This window comes from Pectinophora gossypiella, chromosome 8 (assembly GCF_024362695.1).
Source record: "Pectinophora gossypiella chromosome 8, ilPecGoss1.1, whole genome shotgun sequence".
NCBI classification, from domain to species: domain Eukaryota; kingdom Metazoa; phylum Arthropoda; class Insecta; order Lepidoptera; family Gelechiidae; genus Pectinophora; species Pectinophora gossypiella.
Genome location: NC_065411.1, coordinates 914,230 through 931,954, shown reverse-complemented (window position 1 = coordinate 931,954; position 17,725 = coordinate 914,230). Strand labels below are relative to the sequence as shown.

The window sequence follows — 17,725 nt, the reverse complement described above, 5'->3', positions numbered from 1 at the left end:
AGGGTTGATTTGTTGAACGCGAGAGTTTTTATGATAATATAAGCTCACGAATATATCCCAAACGGGATAGGTTAGCTAGGATATTTGCGCCAAAAGGAAAATAAAAGAACATAAACAGCCTATATAGTACCGACACCTCACCGAGCTTTCTGTTAGATCAACGTGATAGGTGGTGAGCCGTATCGCCATATTTTAAGATAACTTCGTGATAAAGTGTCTATCTGGGGGATTAAAATGGTCACATTGAAGCAATCCATCTAAGAAAGCAATATTGCAATTTGAAATTTGGGCATATAGAAGTAAGTGCGCAATGCAAACAAATGTCAAACAGCAATATTACTTTCTTAGATGAATTGCTTCGATGTGGCCATTTTACTGGAGGCGATCAGCTCATGAAATATGTTTCCCTGGTAATACGGAATATCCTGCTGAGTAAATAATTAAGTTAGGAATAATACTAAACATAAGAGACAGATCCCAGATCTGCCAACTTTTGTATTACCAAAAAGTTTTCGCCCTAGGATGTGACAGCGTAAGACATTAGGTACCTGAGTCCAGTAATAGTCTTTAAGGGATATTAAAAAGTAAGATGATCCGTGCTTCGGAAGGCACGTTAAGCTATTGATCCCGGTTACTAATTTCTGATGTACGTAAGTAGTAATGTCAGGAGCCTTTGGCGGCTCAGTAATAACCCTGACACCATGGTTGATGAGGTTGCTAATTCACCTCACAACCCACACGATAGAAGAAGAAGGGATATTTAACTTACTAATGAGATAATAAATGTACATAAAAGTTTGCGTAAAGCAGTAAGTAGGCATCTACCAAAATCAACAATGGGCACACACATTATACCATTAATAAAAAAAATGTTTACATGACAATTTCCATAATTGGAGTATTTGAAGTAGCACTCGAGCCGAAGCCCCGCGGTAACCTGCCACACGACTTCCCCAAAAATATCGATTGTCCCCACACAAACACCTATACAAGTGCAAAGTTGCGAGGGGAGACACTCGGGGTCTATAGCGCACGGTAGAGCGCAGGACAAGTTCTCTAAATACTGCATCGCACGCCAGCGCCATAAAGTGCAGTACTTATTTACTTGAATAACTGTGTTTTCATTGATGTTATTCGTAACATGTAAACTTATTGGAAAAGCAGTAAGATACTTTGAACTTACTCTTCGTAAAGAGTACATTCATTGTAGATTGTAACCTTCATACATGTTAGCTACATAAGTAAAATTACAAGATGCTTATTCCCATGAGAATCAATATCAATAGTACATTACAAGAATGACGAACTTTTATTACAACGTTGCCTTTTCGCTTTGCTTTATTTAATATGAACAATTTTGTTGGCTTATAATTGTTTTTCAAAAAGAACTTCTGAAATTTATTTATTAAATAAAAATACATAAAGAAGTACATTCCATTCAACTATAATTGTAACAACTCACCTAAAAAAACTTGTAAAAGAACTTGTCTACGGTTTTAAATTTAACATTTCCAATGTGATACATAATTTACACTCAACTGTAGTCTATATGCCTTGGTAATATAATCGTATTTCCTAGACGAACAACTTACTATGCATATAGACAAGGGGTTAGAAGTTTGTTCTGTGCTGAATTCTAATGAGCGCGTGCCGAAATTGTGTTCTTAATTAACGATGAACCTTAACGTGTGGGAAGTAGAGTTGGTATTTTAGCAATATATGTAGTAGACTTTTGGGAAGCTTAACGACATGATGAGGAGTGGATGAGGACCAGTGCGCCCTTACCTTCGACGATGAAAGACCACCAAGATATGTGATATATGGTGTGGTTATTTAAAATCGTGTAGTTATTATCGCCTTGTTACTAAACTAGGCACGCTTGGGATAGGTCATACTGGAGGTCTGGATTCGATTCCCGATGGGGACATTGTCGAAATCACTTTGTTAGACTGTCCTTTCTTTGGCAAGGACATTGCAGGCTGAACCACCTGATTGTTCGAAAAACTAAGACGATTCCGAGCTTCGGCAGGCACTTAAGCCTTTGGTCCCGGGCTACTAGCCGAAAACACCTCTACCAACCCGCAGTGGAGCAGCGTGGTGGAGTATGTTCCATACCCCCGATGATTGAGGGGAATTGGTAATGTTATTATAATCGTAATTAAGCTACTTAAAATAATTGATATGACATGTAAAAGTACTCTTTATAAGTAAAAGTTACATTAAGTACAGTTTTAAACAACAAACCGTTCCGTGTGTCGGTACTTTTTTACTTCAAGAGAAATCAATACCTTTCAACTCAAAGAAAGGCTTGTTTAACTGTAAGGCAATCTCCTTCAAACTCTATACTCTGAGCGAAAACCGACTATTTCACCCTGAGATTTCGCCACGTGAACCGACTAGTCATGCTGGCATTTACTTCACAATCACATTACCGCGCATGGTACGATAATGCCATCTCTACGTCTTCACAATGGCACCCTAATGTCAATTTAATGCAAACGGCCTCGTGGCGCAGAGTCGTGACATTTAAATGTTCTGATGGGCTCCCAGTGTTGATGACACTGCGCTTCGCTTGTCTAAAGATTGAGTTTATTTGGCTATTCTATTCCTTTTCTGAAGGTTCTGTTACATTAAGTTGCAATAAAGAGAAGTTTTTTTTTTCATTTATTAAGGGAAACAGGCATAATAACACATTGCAATATAGTCATCATCTTCATTGATTTAAAAGCCACGCTCTTGTCGGTGTAGCATTCTCCATTCTTGTCTGTTAAGGGCCAATTCTTTGACTTCCCTATAAGACACGACGTTCGCCTTCTCTTTAATCTGTTCCATGTAAGCTCTTCTTGGTCTTCCTCATTCCCTTTCTATGATAAATAAATAGAGAAGGTAAGTAAAAGTTGAATTATTTGCCAAAGGTAAATTTTATAATAGATCGCCCCCTATTGTATTGGATTTAAATATAGCTGGCGAGTGGGTGTATTCCTTCGAGGATACATTCGTGATACTTGTTATTTATAGATTTTATGCAGACTTATACAGCAGGTCTAGACACTACAAAATATAGCCCGTCTCGGTTACGTTTTCGACTGCAAGATTTAGTGTAAACCACAGTAGTGCAATGCTTTTAAATAGATAAGCACACATACTTACAGTGTGTGGTGGAACTGGTGGATAATTAGAATGCAAGCCACGCGGTGACGGTACATCGGGAGTTGTCGCGCCCTTTATATAACTTGTTCTGCATCATTACTGAACAGGGGTTACTTTGTAAAGGTGCTCGAATCAGACAAGTGTGAAGGATTTGTAATTGTTGTCAGTTATGTTTGGTCTCCCTCTTATCTGGATTATTTGCGCAAAAGTTATACGAACGGGGGGCTAAAAAGGCCATATTGAAGCAATTCATTTAAAAAAACAATGTTGCTAATTGCTATTTGACTTTTGTTGACATTGCGCACATATCTTTACATGCGCAAATGTCAAATAGCAACATTTAGATGAATTTCTTCGATGTGGCCTTTTTAATCCTATCGCACATTTTACCTTTTAACTGAAAGAAATATAATTCAATACTATCATGGACGCTACAATACAAACTTAAACAAGAAAAAATCAATACACAAACGCTTAACATCAAAACGTGGTGGGCCCAAAAAAAAGTATATCCCTCAGCATGATGCCGTGACACAGGCCGCTCTGGTCTTACGGAAGACCTGTAAGTATAAATAAGTGAAGCCTACATTTCGTATTTTGCTCGTTTTCAAAGCAGGTATATGTTCAGAAAAATTCACAGAAAAAGACTTGAAAGTTCCCAAATCAATGGAGTAATAAACTTTAGCTTACAACAGACGTTCTTTATTCATTGTTGGTAAACTCCTGTTCAACCAACCATAAACTTCGCAAACAACATCTTACGAGTACAACAATCCAGTTCCTTCCCACAACACAAAGTGGACATTGTTGCATATCGTTCAGACTCAGTTCAATTCTATTGTCCGATCTTGCCGTCAATTTCTCTTCTCTATTGGGACCAAAACCATAGAATAAGGAATAATACTACGCGTATACTTAGCTACGTATAGAACATCAACTCTCCGCTCCCCACCAGCGTCTGAGCTAGGTTTACCTCACCCCCCTCGAACATAGTTTAGACTTGATTCGTGAAGGCAACGCGCGGACCATTGTTTTTATTTTTTATCAGTTTAGAATATACATGTTCGAATTTTGAAATTGGATGACGATGTTCTTTCGTCTGATTCAAATATTTTATCTCACAGTAATTGCCCGCGTTGGCTCGCTAGCTTTTAAAGCTAGGGTTTAAAAAGTAGGGTTAACTCTTTATGGAATTATGGAAATTATCATCCTCCTGCACTTATCCTTCTGTAAGTGGGTCGGCACAACATGTATTCCTCCTTTATTCATCTTTGTCAGTTGTCTTCGCCGTACCATTCACATCTATATTCTTCTTCACACAATCCATCCACACTTTCTTGGGTCGCTACTTCTATATGTCTTCTTTACAGGGCTGGTAACCTGTCGCCAAATGATTTGTGGTGGTGTAGCATTTTCCATTCCAGTCTATCAAAGGCCAATTCCTTGACTTCCCTATAAGACACGACGTTAACCTTTTCTTTAATCTGTTCCATGTAAGCTCATCTTGGTCTTCCGCTTCCTCTCTTTCCTTCTAGCTTTCTTTCTATGATGTTTTTAATAAATTTGTCGTGTCTTATTAGGTGTCCAACTACGTGTCCAATCATCTTGCCTCTTCTGTCTGTGATTTGTGGTATTTGATGCTATTTCATAACGATAGCGACTGTTATGGATTGAAAAAAAAAAAAAACAATTTCAATTAGCACTTATATGATATGAAATAGATGTGTCTGTTCTCTGTCCATTCCATGCAGTGTGTTGTGTCTTCATTATGTGGAATACTTTCCCAGCGTCCATTCATCGGCAAACAAAAGACGTCCGGTTTTTTGCTCCAATCCAAATAGTAGTGGATTGTAACAGAGTTGCTGTGTTTCTGTGAATCAAGGTTCTTAGCTCGGGTCAGTGACCTCGTCTGTATTGTAAGTATTTATCTTAGCAGGTGTTGTTTCAGATTTACTTTGAGTAAGTACATATCTGTCGACCACACTTCCGAAATCATAAAATATTTTACGCTTCCTTCTTTATATATTTTAGAAATTTGTAAATTTGTTCGTAAATTCCAAGATTTTTTTTAAACGCCGCGAAGATCCCTGTAAAATACACATTGCATCAGGGAAAAAGATTAAATTTACCTATATCTAGACTGGTCTTCATTCTTCTAGCCCATATGTGATATCCATCAAAATTTATAATAAACTGCCTAACATATTAAAAGAAGAAAAAGTGGCAAAATCTTTATTAAAAAATTAAAGAACAGCACTAGTGAATACCTTAATGATAATACTATTTTAAAAGCTTCCTTCTCTCGTTTAAACTTATATTTTGTGCCCGAAAAGGTCTGTGATATGAAACTCATATGTAACTTACCAACTTGTACACCATCATAGTATGCAAATAAATAATATTGAATATTGAGTGACAAAAACTAAGAAATGCATAGATCATATCTTATTCACTACAGTGAGTAATAAATCAGGATCTTTCAGGCCAAGCTAGGCTTAGCTTCCTCTCCATCATAATCGCTCATAGGCTCAAAGCATGACACACTTTGTATTCAGCTCAGAAGTTAATGTCCTTTTGTGATTCTGCCAAGAATAAGTGGGGAACTGTAGATATAAAATATTCAGCTACATAACAGCATCACGCTTGTATCCCCGAAGGGCTAGGCATAGGTGTATAATACATACACCCACTCCTCGCCATCTACGTTTATGGGTGGTTTTAATAAACTAATCACAGCTGAGACTGCCTCACGACCATGCTCAAGTCCCTGTTTTTATATGAGAACTGTTACATTGACACGACCTTGAGAGCAGTCTCGAAGCTTTGTCTCGAAGGTTAGTTTATTAATACCGCCCTAAGTCTCATGTAATAGGGGCGAGCCTTTCCCATTACCGGCCACAAATCCTGTGAAACCATGTGATATCAATTATCAATGATCAAAACATGAATTCACACCTGCAAAGTCGAAAAAGTGGTTTAGAGCCTGAGCCGGGAGTCGAACCAGTAACATAATCATCATCAGCCGTGCGACGCCCACTGCTGGGCATAGGCCTCCCCCAAGAATTAGAAGAACCAGTAACATTACAATGTAAGTCACGCGTCCTCCGAACAGGGCTATTCGTCTAGACAACCAGGGGCATGTTTAATATACCTTACAATTGTAAATTACAATGACAATTTGATGTACATTGCGGAGTGTGTGATCACGAATATTTTACAGTTTCATATTAGCTACGTAATGAACATCAAATTGTCATTGTAATTTACAATTGTAAGTTTTATTAAACAGGCCCCAGATGTTTTTCATGGAAGAAAATTATTTCCATCATTGAAAACTAAGCTCGCCTTTCATGTTTCTAGCATTAAATTGGCTATTGGTGCTGATTCCTGCAGACGCCATCTAATTTTATTTTAAGTTATACCTGTCATTTTCTTATCCGCCGAAAAGGAAAGGGACGGGTAATCGACAGGGATAAAAGTTATGGATCATACCTACGTTATTTTTATTATTTATTAAGATGGGAGGTGATGTGTTTCAGTCAGCTAGGTAACGCTGCGTCAGTAGATGGCGTTACTTCTGCAGTTTTCGTATTTTTTTCCATTTATTCGTTTAGTGTTGAGTTCTGACCCAGTGAAATGTTAGGTGGCGAAATCTTACATACATTATTTTTAAGTTAAGCTACAATTTTGAAGTATTTACTGAAGATATCATATTGAAACATTGCATCAAAAGTTGGTGTCATTTCAATTTGTGTACAAACACGAAGCTGTCACACACACATGCGAACTAGGTTAGCTATTAAAAGAGATGCATAATTTGAAGTCTACTTCTAACTTCTAAATGGCGCATTTGGTAAAGCAGTAGCCGCCATTCTTAAGGTTCACGGTTCAAACCCGACTGCATGTTTTAATTGTTTTTACTTTTTGTATTTTTTTTTTACAATTGAATTTGGCGAACCCGTCTATTTGTTACGGAATTTTCAAAAAGTATCACTTTTACCAATAATATTATAATTAAGTATACAATAATTTACTTTGCACTAAAGTACCTTCCGTAATTTCCGTATTTTTTATTTTGTAAAATTCTAACAGGCATTAATCGCATCAGTGAACATGCGACTAACTAAAAAACTACTGAACGGATTTTCATACGGTTTTCACCAATGAGTAGAGTGATTCATGGGCGTGCTTTAGGGTTTATAATTTATACAAGTATTTTTTTTTTGTATAAAATGGTTCAAAAATGATGATGAATGTCAAACATAATTATCGTTACAAATATAGCCGACTTGGAGCTTTCGGCGAAAACGCTGCCTGAGCCCATTGAGATATAACAAAACAACGTATGGTTGAATTGTTCCTTTTTTGTAGGTCTACTGAAAAGTCCACAATATGTCATAATAATTATATTGTGTATAAAGAATTGTGTATATGTATTGTATGATTTTACAAATAACGATCACAGTACAGTAATAATAAGGTAGATTTTTCCTAAATTGCGTAGGTTCAAACTTTGTCTCATCGCGTTTGAAAGATGTAATAGCGCTTCAGGACGTCCCGCAAGCACGGCGCTGATGTCGCAGTATCCGCATATAATTATTATGACTTGTCATTTAGTTCCAATAAAATCCGCGGGACTTCATACGTATGTCAGTGACAGCTGGTGATAGCATGCGGGACACTTAGCACCTAATCGAATTCTATGTTGTTTTCGCGCCCAGTCCAGACGACTCACAGCGCATTTCTGGACATATATTTACGCGTGGTGTTTATTGTTAGGTTAGTTAGTTCAGGTTAGGACGTCTTTTTATAACGAGGACGTTAAAAAAAGACGAGGCTGGGACGTATTGAAGTAGTATTTCCATATATACGCGGCCTGAAATGGGCTGTTTCGGGGACCTGAACTGGTTGCTGTCGAACTTATTATCACGTTTTCTTGATTAAAATTCATAAATAAGTCAAATAGAAAAAAGAAAAAAGATTTTATTTAGTTTTAGATCTGTCATGATATCTGTGATGTTTGTTTATTATACATAAGACTATGTAACCAGGCCAAAAATTAAAAAAAAAAAATATTATACATAAGAATTTCAAAATTTATCTTATTTTTTTTCCCAAAGGGCAAGGCAAACTATGCCCATACAGCCATGTCTTGTGTTTTTTTTTCTTGATGATGATTAATGAAATGATGAAACCTAAGCCCCCACCCTCGGAGCAGACTCCTACTCCGAACCCCAAACGAAGTAAGCGGCTTGTTGGCGCAAAGCGAAAATAGATAGGTACACTTTGTTTATTGAATATTCCGATTTAATAATACTATCGGGAATGTTTTCCGACTAATGTGATCATTAACCACAAAACACCACTTCGTATTGATTATTTAGATTATTCAATGAAGAAAGCAACCTTCCCGTTCCCGGTCCCACCAAAAAGTCCGCGGCAAAGAGAATACAAATAAATCTGTATGTTGGATGGAAAAACAATTAATTATAAATGACTACTATTTAGGCCGGCAAATGCAACAACTTCTTTTTTGATTTGGTTTTCCCCGAAGGGTAAGGCAAAGGGAACTATGCCCATACAGCCATTTCATTTTATGTATTGATTTTTTATTATAATATATGTCCTCTTTTAAAACACGGTATTTACCCATTATTTAAAAATGTTTAAATAATATACGTTATTACAAAAATATTTTTCCAATATTCCTTTTCTCAGATTGTAGTATTTTTAGTTTTTTATTTATATTTATTCTCTTCATACAAAATCTCTTTATAAATTGTCACTGACATTCTATTACACTTGTCAAGTAGTCAAAGCCTTTAGAAAAAAAAAAAAACTATCACGCACACAAACTAACATTGACACCACTACACGCTCAGCAAATACACTGTAATCTGTACCACTACAAATGTAGAATTGATCAAAATTGAGGGTCTGAAATATGGTACTTCTCGTATTCGGACCCTAAATTTTTGTTAGTTTGCGAAAATAATACACCAAAATATTACTATTTATCGGTTTTATAACAATATTCCTCTATCCGTTTTCCTGTAGCACTGCATCAACTTTTGTATCGAAAACGAATCACCTTAACTTCGTTCTTCCACAAGAAGAAGAAATCGACGTTGGAACGAGCTTACCCAGAAAATGCCTATTCACCCGTGATTTAAAGGACCCCAGGTTATAAGAGTCAGGAAACACCGACGCCGGCAGCCCATTCCATTCCTTGGCTGTGCGCGTTATGAAGGATGAAGCGAAGCGCTTGGTGCGGATTAGTGGTATGTCAACCAAGTAAGGATGGAAAACGTCAATTTTAAGCAGAAATCTAAAACAATTAAGTTAACAGCACACGTCAAACGGTTTGCATGCCAGCGAGATACTTTTTGATTTGTCCGGGTTATTCATTCATTTACTCATTCTTCCTAAAATTTACGACTGTCAGTCATCCGTCTCTTTCCTTTTCGGCGAATAAAAAGATCGCAGGTATAACTTACAAGTAAAATTAAGAGGTGTATGCAGGGCCATTGTATGAGTATAATCCGTTTGAAGACATTTGCTTAACATTCGAAGAGTTCATTCCTCATTTGTATTACAATGTTAATTACAGTAAAGAATTCGCAACCGAAAGGGGAGTTTTTGTGCTGGTATAAATATGTATGGGAGCCGATGGGCCGCGGGATAACGCTAAGGGCTGTTTTTACAGCGGCAATAAACATAATACAACTTTATTACTCGTCTGTAGTTTATAGTCGTCGATCATACTAATTAGGCGCCTTGTAATACTTTTAGTTACGTTACGTATACATAGGTATATGAAAGGTAGGATACATACTTACATACACATATAAACTAACGTCTATTTCCCACCGGGGTGCTTACTTGCCGAGACTACGGAATTCCATTTTCTCCGATCCTGACACACTTCTCTTGCGTCCTCCACATTCATCAATCGTTTCATACACGCACGGTCCAGGGCGCCGCCCATATCATAGGTAGCAGGTGATTTAAATATAAAACAGAAGTTGCAGTTGCTTGTTGTTTTATCTAGGCTATTCGATCCCAATGCTGGGCAAAAGCCTCCTCTTGCCTCCGATAAGCATTGAGGTTGTCACGCTGTCTTTTATGTGGTATGCCTCAACTTCTGTAACCATGTAACTGATTAATTATTTTGTCCATGTAACTCTGTCTGTGTAACGCTTTTGATACAAGCCTTAAACTTTGCCTTTATACCCCTATTACTGGAGGTAATTTTGTACCATCGATTTTCTTAATATATTGGCGAGTCAGCTCATAGCCGCTGGTACGCCAGTAGCCCGTGACCCTAGAAGGTGCTTACGTAGAATTGCTGGGCACCTACACAACCCAGACAAGTATTAATTAGTTCCATTTATAAGCTTACTTATCACGTTGATCTAACAGAAAGCTCGGTGAGGTGTGGGTACTTAGTTCATCTTGCGATGGATGTACCTCTGACTACCCCAATTGGGATATGTGAGCTTATGTTGGTTATGGTATAAGTTCACCAGTTCCAAAAAGTTATTATCTATAGTTCAGCAGCACCTAATCATTCCTTCTTGCATGCAGCGTATCTGATGACGGCAGCGGTCGCTGGGCGCTCCGCAACGTGGAGCGAGGCTACTTCCTGGGCTCCAGCTCGGACAAGCTGACCTGCACCGCCAAGGTGCCGGGAGACGCCGAGCTGTGGCACGTGCACCTCGCCGCCAGGCCGCAGGTAACGTCATCATCATCAGGTTGGAGAGCCAAACACGACCAGTCAATCCCCGCGCAGCACTGGAGAACCACGTTCAGGGGTGTTAAAATGGCCACATTGCAGCCATTCACCCAAAAAAGCAATATTAAGTGACATTTGTTGACATTGCTAACTTACTTTTTTTATATGCACACACAGGCCCCAGAATCAACTCAATCCATGTAAATGTAGTAAATGTAGTGGTAATCACAATTACATAAATATCGTAAAACGTCCCACTGCTAGGCACAGGTGTCCACTCAACCAACCGGTGGGGGTATGGAGTATACTCCACCACGCTGCTCTGAGAAATAATCATTCTTGTTCTTATAACTTTGGATTTGGAAAAGCTTCAAGATACGCGGTCTTGGCGGGAAGCCTTCTTATTCATCTTACGTTTCCCTGTTTATCATACCAAGCACGTTCCACGAACATCGAGAAAATTCTTGACATTTTCCCCATTTAAATCAAGTCACGAGCTCCAATCAATCATCTGTCTACAGTGTTGTGCTTGTCTTGTGATACAAATCCCCAATTAGCAACGCCGACGCATCTCGCGAAGCATGCGTGGGAGTTTCTTTCTATGAAATAGTTCCGCTGTAATGGCTGCTACACATGACATGGCAGATATCTGTCCGAGATCCGAATAGGGTTAGCAGACAATTACAGTATTCAGAGTAATGAAGTTTATTGTAGAAAAAAAATTCGCAGGAAAGAATAATAATTTTGAATTGCCTTATCGCTTTGTGGACGAGCACTAGTCCAGTATTTGTAAATAGGTTAAGTTACATGTAAAAGTGTTTTTGTCTGTTGGCAAACCTAATAAATAAATAAACACAGTAAAACCTCGCTATAGACAAGCTATTTTTAATCTGGGTAAATAATTGTGGACTCAATTTTTACGAGGATACAAATTAATTGAAAGAAATCGAGGCTTTGCTGAAGAAAAACACTTCAGAATGTGATTTTTCAAAAAAGCGCTTGCGTCATTGCGTGTTTTTCACTATAAGGCGACGGTTTGCAGTATTGTACCTATGCTTATCATTGGTTATTATTATTGCCTCAGGAAATTCATACATGCTTTAACATCGTTGTACCAACCCTAGCCTAATCGATACAGCTCAGAGATTGAATCCGTGACGTATAGCTTCTAGCCGCTGTAGACTACTGATAAACACATCTACCGTCTGCCAGCAAGTCACCGTTCAACGACACTGGTGTTATGGCTTCCTCACGATCTACTCGATTAAAACTTGATATTTCAACTGTGTTGATATTTTGTTTAGTCTACAACGAACATAAGGTTGCCGTTATTCAAATGCCAACGAGTCACACATCTGTTACTTTATGTTATTATCAAGTATCAACCACGGTAATATTGCTGTACCTTCTCGGGTCGGTTGTAAATGTTGTAATGCTGACTCTTGTATTACCAACAGGGGGGTTAAAATGGCCACATCGAAGCAATTCATCTAAGAAAGCAAATGTCCTCAGCCTTAACACCTTGCGAAATGACGTAAATTCAAAAATGTTACATTGACCTTCAACAAGTTTATCAATGATAATTACGTTGAATGAATGATTCTGATTCTGTACGTATAGTCTAACCCCACCCCTGTTTCCCCAGGTGAACCTGCGTTCGATCGGGCGCAAGCGTTTCGCGCACCTGTCGGAGTCGCTGGACGAGATCCACGTGGACGCCAACGTGCCGTGGGGCGAGGACACGCTGTTCACGCTCGAGTTCCGCGCAGACGAGGGCGGAAAGTACGCGCTGCACACCTGCAACAACAAGTACCTCAGCGCCGGCGGGAAGGTGACACTTTATCATATTCAGTCTATCAGCGCACGGCCTCCGTGGTCCAGTCGTAGAGCATTGGGTTCACGATCCGGAGACTCCGGGTTCGAATCCCGGTAGGAACATATCACAAAAACCACTTGGTGATCCCCAGTTTGGTTAAGACATTACTGGTTGATGATCGGAATGTCCTTAAGATGATCTGAGCTGCTTCGGAAGGCACGTTAAACCATTGGTGCCGGTTACAGAGGCCTTTGGCGGCTCAATAATGACCCTGATGCCATAGTTGATAAGGTTGGTAGTCCACCTCACAAACCCACATGATAGAAGAGAAGATTTAGCCTGTTTACGTTAGATTTAGTTAGATTTAGTTTGTTTTGTCGACGGCTGCGACTGCGCAAGAACGATCGCGCTCTTGTTCCCCGTCCTTATCCAAATGAAATGAACAAAGGTTCACAAACTGATACACTATAAAATGTACTTTGAAACGCTTACGTCCTACTCAAATTCAAATTTAAAAAAAGAAAAAACTATTCAATAGGTAACATAGTTACATTTTGAATCGTCATTTTTTACATAAGGAATCCGCCTAAAACTACTGCAGCTTCTCACATAACGTATACTGTACTCTCCTAGAAAGGGATATAAACCCTAAATAAATAATAATAATATGATTCACATCGTGACGACGTATCGCTTCCTCACGGTATCGAGTGTCGCGGTATCGGAATGAGGTGTGTTTAGCAAACAATGGCGGCCAAGTGTTGTGCCGGGAACATCACGTGGGAACCGCGTGAAGGTCGCGACGTGGGACCGGAACTGTAGCGGGGCGGGCAGAGCAACGAGAGATGAATGAATATTTAAGGAACAATGATGAAAATCCTAATCTGTAAGAAATCTTACATACCATTTATAAACTCACGCAATTGACTGTGGAATTGCATTTGCTTCGATTCTCACATACTTCTTTTGTTTCCTACTCGCACGCGCACGCCGGTTCAGAGTAGGTATATCGTGTTAAACCTAGTTTAAGGACATCCCCAATTTGGTCAATGTACGTCCTTCTAGGTCTTCCTCTGCTAGTCCTACCAACAACCTTCGCTTTATATACTTATAAGCTTTCATAGTAAAAGTAATCTTAGACTGCAATAAATACCTACGCCACATTATTATACAAAACCCTAACGAAGTTACTTTTGTCTTACCATGGTTGAAAGCTTTCAAATAAAATAAAATAAAAAAATCGGATTATTTTTCTCAGTTCATTAAATGCGTTCGCTATAGAAATACTCTTTATTTGCCTTTGATAAGGGTAAATTAATACATGAATGTACATTTCTATGGAAGAGGAACTTCTGTTCCTCCTTATCAGCTATCAACAATAGCATGCAAATATACTCGTACTATTGTTAATTTTTGAATTCGTATTGCGAATATTAAATGGTGAGACATCGGCGTTGGGTCACGAAATGGGGGGTGGGTTTACAAGGGTAGGTAAGGTGTGAGTGGTGCCCTTGCGTTTTCCTGGTAGAGGTCAAATCTTTCCAGGAGTTGTCGACCTCGTGAGGTCAAAGGTGAAGGTTCTGCGGAGTCGTTTTAAGAAAAGGATCAATGAAATGTAATGTTAGGGTTTCGCGGATATTTGAAAGATTCCGTAAAGATTTGAATATCCACTCAGCGAAGGAAGATTGTACTTATGGATTGCTTGCAATTTACAGACATACAATATCGAGACGATCCCTCTGTCGGTTTTTGCAACATTTTCGGAATGATAAGCACCTAAATAAATAAATAATTTTATTGTAATAATAATTCTAATCATTCTAGTACCTAGAAAATTTCTCATAGAAACACTTCCGATGTTTTGTTCAACAAAACACGAGTTTAATTTTAATTGAATTTTATATTGAAACTGTATAATACACGTTTTAAAGTGCCATTGGTTGAGCGTTGGGCTCACGATATGGAGGTCCCGGGTTCGAATCCCGGTGGGGACATATCACAAAAATCACTTTGTGATCTCTAGTTTGGTTAGGACATTACAAACTGATTATTTGATTATCCGAAAGTAAGATGACCCGCGTTTCGGAAGGCACGTTAAACCGTTGGTCCCGGTTACTACTTACTGATGTATGTACGTAATCGTTACATGAGTCATGTCAGGGGCCTTTGGCGGCTCAATAGTAACCCAGAGGTTGAGGTTGTGAGGTGGATTATCGACCTCATCAGCCCACACACACGATAGAAGAAGAACAAGTCTCACCACTAACTATTCACACTGCATACAATTACCTTCATAGAAATGAGATTATGAACAATACAACAACGCGGTACTACCCACTTTACTTACCACCCAGTTACCATACAACCGTTGCCTGAGGTTCCCATACGCAACGGAATGACGACAAATTACCATTAAACATTACATGATATAAAAAATACCACTACCTGTAGACGGATGTACACTCACGCCTGTAATAGTTATCGGGGTGAGCAGCAGGGCTAACACGCGCAGCGTGATAAAATTATCCAACGATTCATCATCATCAGCCCATTAACGTCCCCACTGCTGGGGCACGGGCCTTCCCTATGGATGGATAGGGAGATCGGGCCTTAAACCATCACGCGGGCCCAGTGCGGATTGGTGGTTATTAACGACTGCTAATGCAGCCGGGACCAACGACTTTATTGAGCGATTCAATAAAGTTGAAATCGATAAGTTTGTTTTTTCCCTAACACGTCACATGATTTTGTTCGTATTTTAAAAGTATGACATGTCTTATTTGGGTTCACATATAAGCACGAATCGACAAAACGACATAATTATGTCGTCAGAAGCGATAAAATGACCGTGACAAAATTTTATCTTGTTGCGCATGGCCCTACAGGGACATATTTGACATTAGAAAATATGGATCGTAAATGATTATCACGTACGGTGAAGAAATACACTGTGAGGAAACTCACATTCACGGGATACGCGTTTCGGAGGTATGTGACCTAACGTAATTCTTCTCGATAATCAGTTTGTAAGTTTTCAAAGTATTACAAACTATTGTTAACCCGAAATGAATGAAAAACAATATAATTTAAATATCATTTGATTTAGAAGTCTTAGTTTTAGTGTTTAATACTATCTACTCTGAACCGGCGTGCGTGTATGAAGCGATTGATGAATGTAGAGGAAGCAAGAGAAGTGTGTCAGGATCGAAGCAAATGGAATTCTATAGTCTAATACAAACTGGATTAAAAGAAAAGAAAGGAAAACATGAAACAGTAGGACTAGGGCCCTGTGCTGGGAGGTTTTCTGGCCACGTCTTTCCCTCAGCGTTACAGATTCCGATGTGGTAGTAGTTTTACAGCTAGTTAGGTACATAATATGTAATTTAATTATGTTTGACGTTCAAAAAGCGCTAACTTTGTAAGCCAATTTAGAAAAATAAATATTTTTGAATTTTTTTTGAATTTTTGTCTCTGCTTACCCGGTGGGAAATAGGCGTGAGTTTATGTATGTATGTAGAAGTCTTATATCTCCCCCCCCCCCCAGTATTTACACTTGAATAGTATGGTGTCAGACGTCACACACACAGATGCGCGTGTACGATAATGTCAATGTGTAGTGTCTGTGTAAAACGAGGTTGTCTGAAGTGTCCGGGGTGTGCCTCAGGCCTATGGCAGTATACCGTGAGACTATAATCCCGTTGATTATTCATTAACAACTCCATTACAAAAATGAGATTACCAAACAATAAGGCGCACATTACACGCTTACCATACAATCATCCGCGCGTTCTCATACGCAGGGCGCTGGCGACAAATCACCGCTTGACACCGCCTGGCCCGTGACGTGATTGTGATCGCATGCGCACACCTGTTATTGTCGCGTACCAGAAAAACTGTCGGCTTATTATGATTATCATGTCGTAAATGACGGGTTAAGTGTAGATGTTTATTGTAGGTAGTGTGAGCCCCCGTGGTCCAGTGGTTGAGTGTTAAGCTCACGATGCGGAGGTCCCGGGTTCGAATCCCCGTGGGGACATATCACAAAAATCACTTTGTGATCCCTAGTTTGGTTAGGACATTACAGGTGCTTCGGAAGGCACGTTTAACGTGCCTTCTGAAGCACGGATCATCTTACTTTCGGACAATCAGGTGATCAGCCTGTAATGTCCTAACCAAATCAGGGACCACAAAGTAATTTTTGTGATGTCTTCACCGAGACATAGGCGTGAAGCTATACAAAATACAAATATAATTTATTGCATTAAAATAAAACAAATATTTACAAAAGACTCTTTAACTAGGTACGTGATAAATGGCGGCCTTATCGCTTAAAGAGATTTCTCCCAGACAACCATAAGGCGAGGAAATGTGTAAAAATTGAAATTGATTGATTGATGGTATGTTGTTGTTAGCTTAGACGTACTACTGGTATAGGGTTCTTAGTTAAGTTTCTGTGTCATTTTATCTTCCATGTTCATGACGCTTTGAAATGATACACTAATAATATCCTCATGTTCACCAGTTGCTGGATACCTGTACTTCGGCGTGCCTGTTCAGTGCGGAGTACCACGCAGGCGCACTGGCGCTGCGCGACGCCAGCGGCGCGTACCTCGCGCCCATCGGCTCCAAGGCCGTGCTCAAGACCAGGTCAGTACCTTGTTACCTATATTGGTATCATTGATGGCAATAATGGCGAAAAAATGTATATCCTATTTCAATCACACACTTAATGACAATGTTGGTTGAATTCACTATCCGCGTGGCATTATTGCCGATTTCTTACTTCCTTTATAGACAGGGAAGTTCCTATAGTTGAACGTATCGGACAGATTATGAACGAATACGGCAATATTAGAATGCGGAATATTGTATGAGGGGCGTAATCCCTCCCTATCAGAAAGTCTTAAGGAGCAAAACGTTTAATGAAAAACTGACAAATTCGTTCGTCGTTCGAGTACATGAGCAATTATCTAAATAACCACACTGCTGTCGTCTGTAGCTGTGTCTGTAGATGGACTTATGTC

The 17,725-nt window shown here is 39.1% G+C and overlaps 1 protein-coding gene across 2 annotated transcripts in view; it reads left to right on the top strand.

Annotated features, from left to right (window-relative positions):
* Nucleotides 1-17,725, top strand: part of LOC126368621 (protein singed) — a 78,828-nt gene that overhangs the window by 44,376 nt on the left and 16,727 nt on the right. For both annotated transcript variants that reach the window (XM_050012688.1, XM_050012689.1), the window contains exons 4-6: nt 10,738-10,885; nt 12,531-12,716; nt 17,224-17,348. In XM_050012688.1, the coding sequence (XP_049868645.1) occupies nt 10,738-10,885; nt 12,531-12,716; nt 17,224-17,348 (459 nt within the window). The remainder of the gene's footprint in view (nt 1-10,737; nt 10,886-12,530; nt 12,717-17,223; nt 17,349-17,725) is intronic.